At 29.9% G+C, this 18,011-nt stretch overlaps 1 protein-coding gene across 1 annotated transcript; it reads right to left on the reverse strand.

Moving 5' to 3' along the window:
* Positions 1 to 4,571: 4,571 nt before the first annotated feature.
* Positions 4,572 to 17,059, reverse strand: LOC117181015 (adhesive plaque matrix protein-like). The gene is made up of 4 exons (XM_033373583.1): positions 17,017 to 17,059; positions 12,693 to 12,782; positions 12,535 to 12,576; positions 4,572 to 5,029 (listed from the first exon to the last, which is right to left on the reverse strand). Exons 1-4 carry the CDS (start codon positions 17,057 to 17,059, stop codon positions 4,572 to 4,574), a joined length of 633 nt encoding a protein of 210 aa, XP_033229474.1.
* Between the last annotated feature and the right edge of the window lie 952 nt (positions 17,060 to 18,011).

Below are 18,011 nucleotides of genomic sequence, written 5' to 3' on the forward strand. Positions count from 1 at the left end.
AAAATTATACAAGATACGAAAAATATCAATCTAAAAAATGTGTGAATTTGAAAAAGATCAACAAATGTTTTATTATTTACTTTGCTGATAGGGAGCGTAGTTTTTGTTTTATTCGTAAGAAAACAGCATCAAAAATAAAAAAAATTTTTTTAGACAATCGACACAAGCTACGAACAAAATTGGTTGAAAATTGAGTCACTTGTCCTGGCATACATAAAGCTATTTATGAAAAAAATATTCTTGGTTAAATGCTTTTCTCTCTCTCGCTCTCTCTCTGAAAAATGGGATGGATTGATAAAAAATTAGGCAATGCCTTGAGAGTTTTCATGTTAGAAATAAATATTAGTTTGCTTCGTGACATTGAATACTACACCACCTATTTTTTAATAGTACTATTTTTATTTAAATGAAAAATAAATGAATTAATTGAACAATATTCATTGCGATTTTCGTTTTATTCACTCGAATTTTTATAAAAATTTTTGTGAAAGTTTATCTTTTTAATATATTAACATTTCATTTTTTATTTTTACAGACTCATCAGAGAAGACATTAGATTTGTGTAAAAATTTACTCCCCCCCCCCTCCCGCCCCCAGTTTTTGTCAAATTTCCATTTTTTGAAGCTCCCTGAATCCAAAAAACTATTTTTACGAATGTGTCTTTCTGTCCGTTTTTTCGTTTGTCTGTGAGTCTGTAGATTTTTAGTTTACTAGCAGGATAACTTTTGAAAGAATTGACAGGTTAGATTAGCAATAAAATGGCAATAAAATGTTTAAAAAATTTATTTTTAAAAGGATGCTGTTTTTTTTAATTATAAAAATAAGACAATAAATATAGTTTTGTTTAAATACCAAAACATATGATGAATTGTAATAATATACATTTATTCAAATAAGAGATGTTTTAGTGTAATTGATAATGAAAATTAGTGCAAAATAAGGAGCAAATATCGAAGTAATCATGAAAAATAAAATTTGTTCTTAATTTTGCAATATCTAAATAAGTAATCTTTGGCCGAGGTAGGTAAATAAATTTAATTTACATTTGATTTAATAGCGTTGAACATAATGTATAAAAGTTTAAATTTTTTATGAAAAAGAGTGCGATGTACGAGATAAGTGATGAGTATGTGTTCGTTAAAGCTGAAGAAACTTTAACTAAAAAGAATTCGCAATGTCCAAATTACAGTTGTCGATGCTTTGATCTTTAATTTTAATAGGTCTGTGAAAAAATTTTAGAAAAATACAAAGACCGAGCGCGTAGCGCGAGGTAAATATACAATCGAGAGCAAAGCACGAGTTCCAACAGTCGCGCGCAATAGGCGCGCTCAAACTTGTGAGCGAAGGGACCCACGCGCCGAGCGCGCGATGAGAGAGGGCCCGCAGGCCAGGCAACATTTTCTAAATAAAAATTGAGTTAAATATTAGGAATATAATGAGTTTCGAGTAGTTTCGCAATCATCGAACACTCAAATTTAGTGATTGTGAAGTCTCTTTCGTTAAATCTCCTTCGGCTTTAACGAACACATCTCATCACGCGTTTCGTGAGAAGAAAAGGTTAGAAGCGAATTTGTTCATCTAATTTAAAAACAATTTCATATCAAAAAATTTATTGCACCTTGTGTCTTTTTGTCAAAAACTTCTATTTATTTATTTATTTATTTATAACAAAATTTTTCACAATTAAAACAAAAACTACGTGTCTTATAAAAAATGATTAATAATAAATTTTTTAGCTGTTATTTTGCTGAACAACTTTCGCCTATTTTTTCGTAGCTTGTGCCTGAATAAAACCAAAATACGCGTTAAATCAAAGAGTGATTTATAAAGAATTTATAAAGAATTTTATATGATTAAAATTGAAGCTTTCAATTTTTCAAAAAAATTAAAAAAGTTGTCATGATAATCTTGCAGAGCTTTCAAAAAGTAACGTTTTTTCTGTAGAGTTTCTTTATATCGTGCGTTGTTTGGCTTAAGATGTTCATTTTTGTTTTTTTAGTATATTGGAAATGCTACAATTGTAATAACATTCTTTTTTTTTTAAATAAAGTCATAAGGATAAATTGTTTGACTTACTGAGCACTGCGAATAGCTGTACATAAAATTCTTAAATTAAAAAAAATGGTCCATAAATTTTTCAAAATGCTTTAACTTTTTGAATTTTGATCCAAAATGGCTAGCTTTCGAACTTTTCCTTCATTTAAGAATTTTTAACACAAAAGTTACTTTGTAAACAATAAGATTAATTTTCGAACATAAAGATTAATTTTCTAATATTAACTGATGAATTTTCAACTTAAATGGTGAATCCTCAACTGAATTAGTTGAACTTTCAACAACCCAAAAAAAATAATGTTCACTAAAAAGAGAAATTATCAGCCTTTTTCAACCAAAAATAAAAAAATTAAATTCAAAGCCAAAAAATAATTTTAAACAAAAAAGTAATATTTAACTAAAATTGTGAAATATTCAACTAAAAAATTATTTTTAGTTTAAGAAAAAAATTATTTTCTGCTAATAAAGAAACCAAAGAACATCCAAAGAAAAAACGGGTTTTTAATCAAATAGCTCATTCTACGACCAAAGAAATGATTTTCTAATTAAAATTACGAATCTTCAACAGTAAAATTAATTTTTTACAAAAGAGTTTATTTGTCAAGCAAGTAAATTTATTTCTAGCCTAAAAGATAAATTTTCAACTAAAATGATGAATATTTGATTGCAGTACTTGAATTTTCAACCAAAAAGAAGAATTTTCAACATTGAGATTAACTTGCAAAGAAAAAAATTAGTTTCTACCTGAAAAAGTCGATTGTTCAACTAAAATGGTTAATCTTATCTGGAATATTTAAATTTTATATATATCAAAAAGATGATATTTCAACCAATAAGATTCATTTTCTTCAAAAAATAACAGGAATTTTCCACAAAGTAGATGAATTTTCGACAACAAAAATAGTTTATTTTTATAATAAGAAATAACAATTTTCAATCAAATAGTTGAATTTTCACACAAAAATAGTATATTTTAATTTTCCGTTAAAAATGTCATTCTTAACCAAGAAATAAGATTTTCAGAAAAATAGTTAATTTCTCGGTTAAAAATTCGTTTTCATCCAAAGAAGAAACAAGTTTTGAATCAAATAACTCATTTTTTAATAGTCGAAATGTATTTTTAATTAAAATTATGAATGTTTAATAAAAAATTAATTTTCAACAAAACAGTTTATTTCTCAATCAAGTAAATTTATTTCGAACCTGAAAGATGAATTTTCACCAAAAATGATGAATATTTAACTGTAATACTTGAATTTTCATCCAAAAAAGATAAATTATCAACCAAAAATAGTATAGTTGAATTTTCGTTTAAAAATGTAATTGTCATCAAAATAAAATCGGATTTCCAGAAAAATATTTCAATTTTCTACTGTATTAGTTATCATTTTTGTTGACAATTTGATTTTAAACAAAGCAGTTACATTTTTAAAAAGAGATCAATTTTCATTTAAATTAATAAATCTTCAAAAATAAACAAAATTAATTTTCAACAAATAGTTTAGCTTTTAACATCAAGTAGTTGAATTTTCAAGAAAAAAAGGTAAATTCGAAAAGAAAAATGTAAAGAAAAATTTATATTATGATTCACAAATATTTCCTCTTCGAAATACTACTTCTACTCAACAAACCATTTGAAGTAATTTCTTTTTCTAAAATTTGGAAGAAGCAACTTTTAAGTTGTAAAGAATTTTGACTTTGAACAGGGATTTTTTAAACTCCTTTTTCCTAAATCTCAGTTTCACTGCTTTGAAGTGTTCCTGTTCCATGTCAAATATTTCCTAATTTCAAGTGAAATTATATTTCTTTACTGAACTTCCCTGCCTTAAAATAAAAACGATGATTATTTTCACTTAAATCCCCTGCAACTGTAGATAAAGTAAAAGTAACTTTTCTTAATTGAGCGTGCGGATTGCACAATGACCTTAGCGCTCGGACTTAGGTTGCCTAGTAGGCAAGAGAGGGGATAATGCGTTGCTAAGAGCCGAGGTAGTTGAACAAATAATTTTGAAATTGCCGTCATGTCCAATCAACTCGGTCCGTAGCAAGACGTTATCCCCTCTCTTGCCTACTAAGCAGCCTTAGTCCGAGCACTGAAGTCGTTGTGCAATCCGCACGCTGAATTAACCAAAATTATTAAAATAATGAAAATTTGAATTCTGCTACAATCAGAAGTAAATTTTCGGATTTTAATCAAACCCCTGGTAATTTCTCGTTTTTTCCCGGTCATTAAAATTCCTTTAATAAATTTTCCGAAAATACACAAAATCAATTAAAACAACTCAGAAATTTTAATTAATTTACTTTTTGAATATATTATAACGTGTAGGAACAGGAAGGTAGAGAAAACAATTATTCTTTTTTTCATGTTCTTTATGTTCATCACGTTTCGAATGTTCTGTAGGATGTTGAAGCTGCAAATAATGCTGTGAAGGATGTTCATGATGTACAGATGGTCCCTTATATCCAACATATTCAAAACGCCCATTATTAGAATTTAGATTCCCAGCACAACTTTACACAAAATATTTTTTAGGATATCCCATTTCTCCAGCTCCGGCATATACTCCAGAATATCCTGCCCTTCTAGTAGTTAAAAATCTTTCAGGATATTCCGTTCCCACTGTAGAAGGAATTGGTGAAGAAGCGCCTGGGTATCCTGGTGCTGGTGCGTATCGGCCTCCTGGTGGGTACTCTGATGTTGGGTATCTAGCTGGTGGGTACTCTGCTGATGGGTATCTAGCTGGTGGGTGCTCTGCTGGTTGGTATCTAGATGGTGGGTATCTTGCTGGCGAGTATCTAGATGGTGGGTATATAGCTAGTGGGTGTCTAGCTGGTGGGTATCTAGCTACTGGATGTCTAGCTAGTGGGTATCTAGCAGATCTAGGATTTTGACCTACGTGTCTCTTTGAGCCTCTTATAGCCTGACCCATCTCCGAACCTATTGCCCTGCCGATTCCAACTGCAGGGCCCACTGTAACACGTGTGATTCATATAGATTGATAAGTAAATAGCTACGGAATATTCAGCGCGCCCTATCTTTAATACGGAAGTCCATAGGAGAGAGTGGGGCATGGTGTGAGTGTGGGAGCATGGTGTCAATTACAAAGAATTCCCGCATTTGTTTATTTTCATACTAGTTTTTTGCATAAAATAAGTTTAATTGCTTGAAAAAATTGTAAAGTCTTTGACAGAAATTAGGCACTTACAGTATATTTTGAAATACTTGAAGCATAAAAATGTTAGATTTGAATAAGTGAAGAATTTCTTTGAACTTCTGGTATCACAAATTGTTTTTATAAAGGTTTAAAATACATTAAAATTAATAAAATTTTGCAGCACGAAATACGGTGCATGATGTCCAAAAAATTGTGTGGAGATGGCAACAGTGCTTGATAACAGGACGGTAATTTGATCGATAATATAGAAAAATCCAGAAAGTTATCTTGTGAATCCCGTAAATTTAATATTGTTATGTAGATAATGACGAAAATCGAAACATGATTCGAAGATTTAATAATAATACGGGAAGTAATCATTTCACGTTTTATTCATTTGAAAGAGACTATCATTTGAAATCCGTCATTATAATGTACAAATACGAAATATTGTCTTTATAAAGCTTATAAATGTATTTCGATTCCTATTTACAATCTTCTATTGCAATAAACATGAAAGGATTCTATTTACTTAACTGCGCAATTTCATTTTTTAGTCATTTGAAAGAAACCAGCATGTTAACTTTAAGGTTATAACCTACAAATATTAAAACTCATTCTTAGGAAGCTGTTTCCATTCCTAATCATAATTTCTCATTTCAAGCATACTTCAAGCAACTCTCTTTATTCATTAAGGTGGCCCTAATTACACTGCCTGTGCAGAAATCGCCTGATTTCAAACGTAATACCGATCTGGCCCCGATCAGATTTCCCGATCTGGCCCTGATCGGTAGAACCGTGTGGCCCATACCTGGGCCCGACCGGGTCAGACCGATTTCCTACTGAAACGCCATCTCCATGCGCTCGAAGAACTAGTTCTGCTTGTTTTTTTCTGGTAGTGCAGTCAAATTTGTATACATAATACTCGTTTAACATATTCTAGCAATATTTATAAATGCATAAGGCGAGTAAGCCACGTGTTCAGAAGCACCAAACACCGATCAGTAGACCTCGAAATCTGTGCGAGGAAGATGAGAGTAAGTAATTACACTCTGCGGGCTCATTGAAACCTAACCTCAAATAAATTAATAATTAATTAAATTTTTTGACGTAAAATTAGTATATTTACCATCAAATGAGTCAAATATTATTATATGATGAAATTGATTAAGTTCTTTTGCTTTCAATTATTATTAAAGATCTCAAGGTTTTTCGATTTAATGTAGAGTTAGAATCATCAAATCTATTGACAAGAAATGAATTGCAGTATGCACAAAATTGTAATGTTTTTAAGTTATAAGAGTACAATACGTGATACAATCGATTATGTTATTGATACTTTGATTCTGTATTAATAATAAATTTAGTACAGAAATACATTAAGGACAAATTTTCATAACGTTCCAGCAAGAAGTAGTTACTCAACTGCGCATGCGTCGCATTCGGCATCTAATTGGTTTCGCGCGAAGTTTAAAATGATAAACGAAGTTTTTTTTCTTTTTTATTGTAAACAGTGCAATTTCAACTTATAAAAATGTCCATAAGGTCGAAATGAATTAATAATAATAAAAATTAATTAAATGCATATTCTGTAAATAATATTTAAAACAACTAGAAATATTTAATTCAAAAATTTTCATTTTTGTTTAAAAGTTGTTTGGTCTATATTTCTTCTTAACCGATTTAAAAAAATAAAACGATCTAATAAATAATGGCGCAATTTTTTGGCAAAAACATTATCTACAACCACCTTCTTGAATTTTTCAAGAAGTAATGCAATTGACAGAAAAATAAATTTATTTGCAGTAAAATGTTAATAGATCGTAAATCGCAGCTTATTTCCCGATGATTTTCTTTGGAAGCATTCGAAAATGTCAAGTTGTAGGGAATCTTTTTGCGAAAAAACTTTTTCTAATTTGTTAAAAAGTTTTATGCGCAACATTTTTCAAGAAATTAAAATTTTTGCTTAAAATATTTCTGGTTATCATCCATTTTTTTCATAGAAAACAAACCCTTTCCTCGAAACTGATACCATCCACAATAATTTTACGATTTTCAAAAGTATAATTCAATTTTGTATTCTGAAACCTTTTCTTTTCGTGCCTGTAGTACTTTCATTTTAACTTAAAATAACTTCATAGGAAATTCAAAATATTAAGGTGGTCTTTGAAAGGAGAGGACTATTCGATAGTTTCGTGTTTACTTATATTGAAACTCCATTTGTGAAATTCATGAATGGATTATAATGAGACTCATCGTGTACCGATCGGGCACCGATCGGGTTTCCCAATCGGGTGTCCCGACCTGGCCCCGACCAGGATTCCCGATCGGGACCCGACCTGAACTGGTCTGGCCCCGATCGGGGCCAGGCCAAGATTTTTGCACGGGCGGTAGAACAATAACCGGATAATGTGAGCTTCTCAGCAAAAAATGCACACATCAAAATCACAGTATAATTTACAGAAAATTCCTTCTATAGTCCGACACCATACCTCCCTCTCCCCTGCGCATCTATTATACAGGTGAAAATATTTACGTTCACTTATACATGGTATTCGACGTAGATATTTTCATCTGCGTATACGCAAATGGTTAAATATAGCATCACGAATAATGAATTTTCTCATATATTTTTTTCCACTGTCTTAAAAGAAAAGACGATGTTGTGGTACAGACGGAGAAATTAGAGCACCCTTATTCATGATAGAGCTTAATAGTAATAACGATAATATTTCCATTATATGCATTCTAGCATAATATATAACTGGAATGGAAAATCCACAATCAGCTGAATTTTCAAAAGATTTTTATTATAAATTAATAACGAGATCTATCCCGCACTTTTTGTACAATTGCAGTGAAAATTTAAGTGGTAGATAATTCAAGTATTACCTTAAACTGATTTATTCAATACATTTATAATGCTTGATCTTATTTAATCTCACTAATTTGCCAAGAATTTTTTAAAAATAAATTATGCTTTCATGGATTTTATGTACGATCCATGGGCAACGTAAGAGTGTTTTTTTATGACGAAAGTATAACTTGGTTTTGGGAGTGGAGATAACATGGAAAATTTGGTAATTCGTAACATAATATTTTGTCACTTGCTCTTAAGTGTGCTTCAAAGTATTAATTATAAATAAAAGTTTCAAATATAAAGATTTGCAACTCTTTTTTACGATAATTATCATCTATTATTACAGTATTATACACGTGATTTCCATGAACCTGATATATCTAGAATTTTTTTTACTTTAAGAGCGTTTATCAGGTGCAGCTATTTACATTACCAAAATTATGTTTGTTGGCTTTTTCAAATACTACGGAAGGCTCTTTTCTGTCCATTTTGACAACCTATTACGCAACGCCTTTTCTGCAGTACATTTGTGTATATGTACATATGTAGGTATCATTTAATTATTTAATGGATATCACGACTTTTTAAATCTTGAAACTATTTAATTGGTTAGATTTGCTTTATGATTGGTCATTTAAAGTATTAATAATATAATTATAGTAAGGCAAATTCAAAAATAAATAAATATTTGACTTTTAAACGTGTGAAAACATGAACTTAAATTAAAAGACTTTTTGAATATAAGACGTAAAATCATTATTTTTATTATTTTATAAAGTATATTCCATTAATTAGATGAATATGGAAATAAAAATAATAAGTTGAATGCTAAAAGTTAATCCTACTCCCAAAATGCATTGCATTAAACCTGGAAGTCCCCTATAATTACAAAGACATAGTTTTAAAAAATTCTTTAAAATACTGTTTTATAATCATAAATACACCAAACTCTCGTTTTCAGTCCAGTGTCATGGGTTGCCTGCAAATAGCCTTGGTCACGATTTGAAGGAGTCTAAACGTAATCAGTAAAACCCCTGAGAAACATTTATGTTGGATTTTTCTCCGTAGTAAAAAATATTTATTTAACTTCACCCATTTTTTTGTCTTATACAGTTAATAATTTAAACTTAAAGAAAAACTACAATGTCAGCAATACATATCAATTTATGAGAAAACGTTTGTAAAGAGTAGAGGTTTAAAATTATAATCCTAAATATATTCCTAGGGTATACTTCATTGAGTATACACAATTGAATTAAATAATAATTTTAGCCTGGGTCCTAATAAACGTTATCTACATAAAACAGATTTGATGGAATTTAAGTTATCTGTCTTTCTCGCTCTTTAAAAAGTGTGAATTTGAAAGAATTAGGAGCGCGAAAGGCAGATAACTTACATTCCACCGAGTGTAGAAAAAAATGTTTTGAAGAAGAACATGACCGAAAAAAGCCTGCTGAAGTTAATAAATGATATGCTCTTGGAACCACAATAGCTATGTCTTAATTTCCTTTTTCATTTTTACGAATCTTAACACAACCGAACTCAAGACACCTTACTAAACAGAGAAAACAAATTGACGAATTTGCTGATAGCTATGGCTAATGCCCGCTTTTATCGCTCCGCTACTGGTGGACCAGCAGTTATAAGAAGACCGAAATCGGGGGCACAGAAAACGAGAGTTGGGTAAAAGTAGAACATATGTGCAATCAGTGCACACGCGATGATAAGAGATTAGCAACATTCGTCTCCAATTTTTTAACGACATCATTATCACTGTTCTAAATTGAACAATCAATCAATAAACTATGCAATTTTCGAGACTATGTAATTTTAAGCAATTTCAAGTTAGAAACATTAAAAATTGAAATATTAGCATCTTTTTTGAAGGAACACTTCTTAAATTAGATCTTAAATTATTTTTATTTCAAATAGTTGAAACGTGCTTGAAAAGTTTTTAAATTATATTTAAAAATATTGAGAAATGTACAAGTTGTTTAAAATATTTTTTAAATAAAAATTATTATTGAAATGTTTTAAGAACTTCTAAATATCATTTAAAATTATTCGAATTTTCCTACAATTTTTAGAAAATCCTGCATATTATGTGTAGATAACAATTGAGTCAATTTAAGTTTCGAAAAGATTTAAAATTAAATTAAAATTTGAAATGATTTAAAATAATTTAAACGTAGTGTTTCTATCGACAAAATTCTGCTTTTCATACAAAAATTTCGATGCAAATAGCAAAAGCCTAATTTAGAATAAAATGTAGATTTTTGTAGATTTCAAATAAAAAATGTAGAAGCTTTTCAAGAATTGTGAAAGCCTTCAAAAGAATAAAAACATTTTCTTTACGTTAATAGGAAAATTAAAAATGATTTTTTATGTTGAAAAATTATTTTAAGCGAATATTTTTAAATATTTTAAAAGATTTCCAAAATGTTAAAAAAAAAATAATCTGGAAGGTTTTTAGGAAATCTTTTAAAATTTTTATGATTTTCTAAAAATTTTCGAAAAATTTGATTCATTTTAAAAGATATTTATAGAATTTGTCCTAAAATTTTTAGAATATTCTGAAAATTCAAAAAAGTTTCTTGGCAAAATTGGGGATTCTCTTTTTACAATTTTGAAAATCTTTTTAAATCTTTATAAGTATTCTATTGAAATAATTATTCACTTACAATATGAACATTTTTCAAATAGAACAATTTAAATTGTAACGTAAAAAGTTTAAAAGCTTTTCAAAATTTTAACGATTCAAAGCTATCTATGTGAAAAAATTCAGTTTCCAATTGTTTACTTTCAAATATTTCGTTTCATTTTACTCGTCTTAAATAAACAGTTACATGTCGCTAAATATTGAATAGCTATTCTTTTTCTTAATACGCAAATTTCGAATTAAATTGGTAAAAAATTAAATATTTTAGACTGAAACAATATTTTAATCTCAATAAAAGTCTTTCATCATGAATATGTTTATATGAAGCAATCTGTATGTCCAAAATAGTTTATAAACTTTCAATCAGGCGAATTAAAAAAGTTTAAGTTTCAACGTTACAATCTAGAAATCTAGTGTCTAAAATCTAGAATCTAGAAATCCACTTTTTAATACTTAAATTACAGATTCATTCGAAAAATTATTTTAAAATACAGGGTGAGGAAAAAGTATGGGAAATCCGAGAAATCTCAGAGGGTTAATTATAAAAAAAATTGTAAGGTCAGGTCTTATGTAACTTTCAACGAGCAATCCAGTGATGACATTGGATTTGACCTTGGATCTCACCTTCAAGGTAATTTCAAGGTCAACTTTTAATTTTCAATTAGAACCCATTCTTTTGATATCTGAAATCGAAAGAACGTGAAATTTTGCGTTAAAAGCAACCTTGAGGTCCAAGGGCAACGTGACCTCTAGGGGTGAAATAAAAGTCAAATTATGCGTGCAAGAAAATCGCGCAGAACAAGTGGGTAGAAAAGAAGGTTAACGACAGGTCATTAACGTGAAAGTTTACCCCCAGTGGGGTAGCCTTGCTCCACTAGAGGCGCTCTACCGCAAAATTGACCTCAAATTCGTGATCAGCGGCCCCGAAAACCCCCCGGTGTATGTTTTCAGCCATTTTGTGCTTCGACGTGGAACAAAATGTTTGTTATAGTGCCTGTGACTGCCGCTACGCAGCAGAAGGGATTTTCTCTCGCACAAAGAAAAAGCTTATTAAAATGACCTTGAAGGCAAAGTCCAAGGTCAAAACAAAGGTCATGATTGAATTTCTCGTTTGAAAGTTACTTATGATCTGTCATTGACCTTCTTTTCTAACTACTTGTTATGCACAATTTTCTTGCAACCATAGTTTGACTTTTATTTGACCTCTAGAGGTCACGTCGCCCTTGGACCTCAGGAATATTTTAACGTAAAATTTCACGCTCTTTCGATTGCCGATATAAAAAGTATGGGTTCCCATTTTTAAAAAAAGTTGACTTTGTTATGACCTTGAGGGTGAGGTCCAAAGTCAAATCCAAGGTCATCACTGGATTTCTCGTTTAAAGTTACATAAGATCTGACTAACAATTTTTTTATGACCAATTCTCTGAGATTATTCGGGGTTCCCATACTTTTTCTTCACCCGTAAATTTACAGTTGTTATAATAAAAATGTTTTCTTTCAAAAGTTTCAACTGTAAACGCTTTTAATTTTCAATTATTTAATTCTTCAAGACTGCATTTTGAAATTCTTTATATAAAAAAATGTACGCTTGAAAATAGAAATCTAAACTAGACCATTTTTGAAGTAAAAGATTCCGGTCTCAGAAAATTCCCGGTCATTTCCTGGTTTTCCTGGTCCATTGGCCACCCTGTTTTTCATTGGAGCTCATTTGATTAAAGATTCATTAGATTATTTATTCTTATAATGAAGTCATCATAAGATAAGTAAGCTTTAGAAAAACACATGTATTGTAGTGAACTTACCTACAGGCAATTGAGCAGCATATGGCGCGGCATCTTTTACAACTTTTGAAAGAAAAAGACTTACAATTATTAATAGTTTTAATAGAATGATAGTTATAATATTTTAAGCTATGGAGAAGCATATATTTTCTCATGGCTCAAAAAAGTATTTAACTCACTTTTAGGCAACGTTTCAATTTCCTTCTCAAAAACAGTTCCGATATTGGAAATAAATTTACCAGCATAAACCGGTTCTGACAAACATAATTCTGAAAAAATGTAATAGAAATTTAAAAATTCACAAAGTAGGAATATAATTTAGATAAAATAAACTAACTACGGACATTTTATTTTGGTCAAAAAGAAATTTGTTATTTAATAACAAAGTTACAACTTTTCGTTGCTAAACTTTTCCGTGATACCATTTCCTCTAAAACTATGAAACTCATTTAAAAAGGTCAAAAATCAATGTAATAACTAACTAAAAATAATTTGCAATGGGTTGGAGTAACAACAAAATTTTTTACTATTGTTATAAACAAATTAGTTAACAAAAGTCCTTTTTTCTTGATTCGTAATGATAAGCTAATTTTAACCCATACCTTTTGTATAAAGTATTACAGATAATGATGTGTTCTTACAATAAGTTAAGAAAAGCTAATGACTGCCAATTATTTAAGCAATTTTAATAAACAAATCCACATTTTGACAATTTTTGGATGAAAAGGCTTGATTTTTTTGCGGAATCAATTCGAAATGTTTTGCAAAAGAATCCTTGCTATCATATTTTCCATACTGACCAATGAATGTTAATTTTACAAACAATTTTTATAAACAAATTCACATTTAACCATTTTTTATGATTGATTGATTTTTTTGCGGAATCAACTTGAAATGTCTTTCCAAATACACGATGCTGTTATATTTTTCATAGTGACCCAAAAGTGTTAATTAGTGAAACCATTTTTACGAGAAAATGCACATTTTGACCATTTTTTTATGAATAGGCTTGATTTTTTTACGGAATCAATTCGAAATTTCTTGCTAAAGAATCCTTGCTGTCAGATTTCGTATAGTGATCTGATATGCCTTTTCAGGGCCAAATGATATGCAAAGTCCGATTGAGCAACCTTACCGTGGTGCATATCAGGTCACTATAAAAAATGTGATAGCAAAGAGTCTTTCGCAAGACATTTCGAATTAATTCCGCAAAAAATCAAGCCTATCTATAAGAAAATCTTCGAAATGTACAATTGTTTATAAAAATTGTTTCAATAATTAACACTTTTTGGTCACTATGAAAAATATAACAGTAATGTGTCTTTGGCAAGATATTTCAAGTTGATCTCGTAAAAAAAGTAAATCCTATTCATTAAAAAATGGTTCAAATGTGAATTTGTTTATAAAAACTGTTTGAACAGTTAACATTTTTTGGTCAGTATGAAAAATATGGTAGCAAGGAGTCTTTGGCAAAGCATTTTAAGTTGATTCCGCAAAAAATCAAGCCTTTTCATCAAAAAATTGTCAAACTGTGCATTTGTTTATAAAAATTGCTTAAATAATTGGAAAACATTAGCTATTCTTAACATATTATAATCGCATATCATTATCTGTGATACCTTATACAAAAACTATGGGTTAAAATTAACTAATCATTATGAATAACGAAAAAAGACTTTCGTTAATTAAATTTGTTTATAACATTATTAACCATTTTTTTTTGTTACTTTAACCAAATGAACATTATTTTCAGTTAGTTACTATATTGATTTATGACCGTCTTTAATGAATTTGATAGTCCTAGAAGAAATTTTATCACGGAAAAGTTTAGCAATAAAAAGTTGTAACTTTGTTGATAATTAACAAATTTCTGAGAAACCGAGATGAAATATACGCAGTATTTCGTTATACCGGGAAGCCTTACGGGCATTTCTGGAAATAAATACATCAAAATCCGTTAAAAATATCTTTTTTCCCCACTGTGCGCCGCGGCAATCCCATGCATATCAGTAGGGAGTGCGAGGTTATAACTGCTTTTGCCACATAGTTTGCTTTTATTATTAAGAAAAAATTTCATCAATATTGAAAATGCCTGGAGTAATTTTTTTCGTCAAATTACACTTTTAAAAATTATTACATCATATAATTTTTATTTTTCAATGCTTATATTGTTTAAATAAACGGCAATAATATGACGGTCACCATGCCCCAGGGTATGCGGCACGCTTGGTGAAATGCTACATCCATCAATGAATTAAATGTAAAATAATGACTTAATTGAAAAGCGGTCTGGAGTAATAACATATGTTCCCTGATAATGTAAGCTTCACTTTAAAAAATACATACATGGAAATCATATTTCAATCACAATCTATAGGGAATTTAATTCAAAGCGGGACGCCATACTCCACTGTTTCCTACCGTATGGTTTTATGGTCAAGAAGTATCATTTTAATTATATGAATAAATATTTTAATAATATTATTGTACTTACTAATAGAATTATCAAAGAACGCAAAGTGCATGAAAGTTGTTATAAGTAATTTCATTTTTTTCTGTATGAAAGAGCGAGTTGTAGAATTTTCGTGAGCTCGTACTGACAACTTGTAAAATAATGGGTGGTATACATGTGAATAATCCACTGTTCCATGATTTATAATTAAGATTGTGCAAACGACGAAAAAGAGATAACTGAAATTCATAAATTTTATTAATTGCGCCTGAAGTGTACGTATTTTACAATATACAAGCTGAAATTATTTTTATTGCCATATGGCAAGACCATTTTGCTTTAATTTAAACAGTATTATGGAATCTTACGTAATCAGTAAATAAACCAAGTAATTATTCAGGCGTAAAAATGTGCGAAAGGCGTAGTGTAAATTAAAGGAATAAATACCTTAGAAAGTCTTACTGTAGGAATAGAATTAAAAATCTAATTCTTCGTTTTGAAGAAACTTATTAAATTTAAACAAGCGAGATTTTTATTTATGTAAAATCCTTAAATTTCAAACTTCGCAAAATTAAACCTTTTTTAAACTACTTGCGTTTCGCACTTAATTTTTTATAGTTATTTGTTTAATTCTCTAATTAAATATATTCGGGGAAGGTGCCCACTTTCGATCGACGTGCATAGGGAGTCGAAAGGAATATATAAACAATTATTGCATAAAGTGAATTGTAATCACTGTATATCCATGAAACTTTTCTATTCACGTTTTTTGTTAGAAAAGTTATATTTGCATGCTTTGTGTATTAAAATATTTTTTTAATATAATAATTTCTTGACAGGTCACTATGATAGATTATTTGATGACATTTGAGAAAAACAAGAACGTTAAGTAATTTCACGCGTCTGTGCTTAAAATATGACAGCCTTAAGCTTATCTAATTTACGGCAAAAATATTTCTTACATCTGAATATTAAAAAATATTCAAAAAATTATTACGTGTACTGCTTGATCAAAAACTTTTTTTTCCTTTCAGTTTTCACTATTCTAACGATCCATGCGTATAGGAAGCCTAAGAAACGAGCTATTTAAAACATGCATTTTTGCATTTTTGAAAAAAGGGACTGTGTTAGTGAAAAAGAAAAACCGGAATAATTTCTAATTTTTGTCAATTTTTAAGATTCAATTTGGGCTCTTGGAAAAATCTAGCCATCTTTTTTTTATTTATTTTTTTATTATTTAATATTATTAAAAACTACAATTAGCCCATGGCAGATGATTTTTGCAGTCAATCACTTGAATTTTCAAACATCAAAAGAATTTTTTTAAATAGGGAAATTTTTAACCATAAAATAAAAATTATGAATTTTTAACCGAAAAAAAATCTGCGCGCTACGCGGACAAATTCTCATCAAGCGCGGCTCGCTTCGCTCGCAAGTTTGAGCAATTTGAGCTTGTCTCAAACGCGCGACTGTCGGTCCTCACGCTCTGTCATTGTACTTCTCCCACGTTTGTGCGCAAGCTTTTTAAAATTAAAGGGCAAAGCATCAGCAACTGTAATTTGGTGATTGTGAATTCTTTTTTGTTAAAGCTTCTTCGGATTTAACCGTTTTTACTAACACATTCTCATTAAATTTTATTCTGAGCTAAACTAAAAAATTTATATCAACACAGAAAAAACTGAGGTTTCCATTGGAACCCATTTTTGGTTCCAAAGGAGCTGCAACAAAAATGAACCCCACTTGCTCAAAAGCAACCCAAAACGATATATGAGCTCTAAATCATACCACTCTTAAGGTTCGAAATTATCTCAATTGTACTTTACAACACAATATTTACCTTAAAGCACACATATAATCTAACTCTTAAGGACATAACTTAATGAAGATAATTAAATTGCAAAATAAGAGCACAATTAAAATAGATATAATAACTTGATAAATATCATTTGCAGGTTATGTAGCAAAGTTATCAACATAAAGGCATACTCATAAGCAAGAAACTTTTCGTCTCCAGTCATCGATCGATAACTGTAAATCGATTCCTAACTTACCAGCCCTGCTTTGCGAGCATTTGGTTTGTGAATTCGTCTTCATGTTCTTTTCAAGAGCGCTCTACCCGTGCAGAAATCTCGGTCTGGCCCCGATCGGGGACAGACCAGTCCAGGTCGGGTCCCGATCGGGAATCCTGGTCGGGGCCAGGCCGCGCATGAAACACAAGCCCAGGTCGGGGCCAGGTCAGGACACCCGATTGGGAAACCCGACCAGTGCCCGATCGGTGCCCGATCGGTACACGATGAGTCTCATTATAATCCATTCATGAACTTCACAAATGGAGTTTTAATATAAGTAAACACGAAACTATCGAATAGTCCTCTCCTTTCGAAGACCACCTTAATATTTTGAATTTTAAAATTAAGTTATTTTAAGTTAAAATTAACGTACTACAGGCACGAAAAGAAAAGGTTTCAGAATACAAAATTGAATTGTGCTTTTGAAAATCGTAAAATCGTTTCCAGGAAAGGGTTTGTTTTGTATGAAAAAAATTGATGATAACCAGAAATATCTTAAGCAACAATTTTAATTTCTTGAAAAAATGTTGCCTATGAAACTTTTTAACAAATTAGAAAAAGTTTTTCGCAAAAAGATTCCCTACAACTTGACATTTTCGAATGCTTCCAAAGTAAATTATCGGGAAATAAGCTATGATTTGCGATCTATTAACATTTTACTGCAAATAAATTCAATTTGCTGTCAACTGCATTACTTCTTGAGAAATTCAAGAAGGTGGTTGTAGATAATTTTTTTGCCAAAAAATTGCGCCATCATTTATCAGATCGTTTTACTTTTTAAATCGGTTAAGAAGAAATATAGACCAAACAACTTTTAAACAAAAATGAAAATTTTTGAATTAAATATTTCTGGTTGTTTTAAATATTATTTACAGATTGACAAGAAATGAATTGCAGTATACACAAAGTTGTAATGTTTTTAAATTATAATATTAAAATATGTGATACAATCGATTATGTTATTGATACTTTGATTC

This window comes from Belonocnema kinseyi, chromosome 10 (genome assembly GCF_010883055.1).
Source record: "Belonocnema kinseyi isolate 2016_QV_RU_SX_M_011 chromosome 10, B_treatae_v1, whole genome shotgun sequence".
In the NCBI taxonomy this organism is placed as follows: Eukaryota; Metazoa; Arthropoda; class Insecta; order Hymenoptera; family Cynipidae; genus Belonocnema; species Belonocnema kinseyi.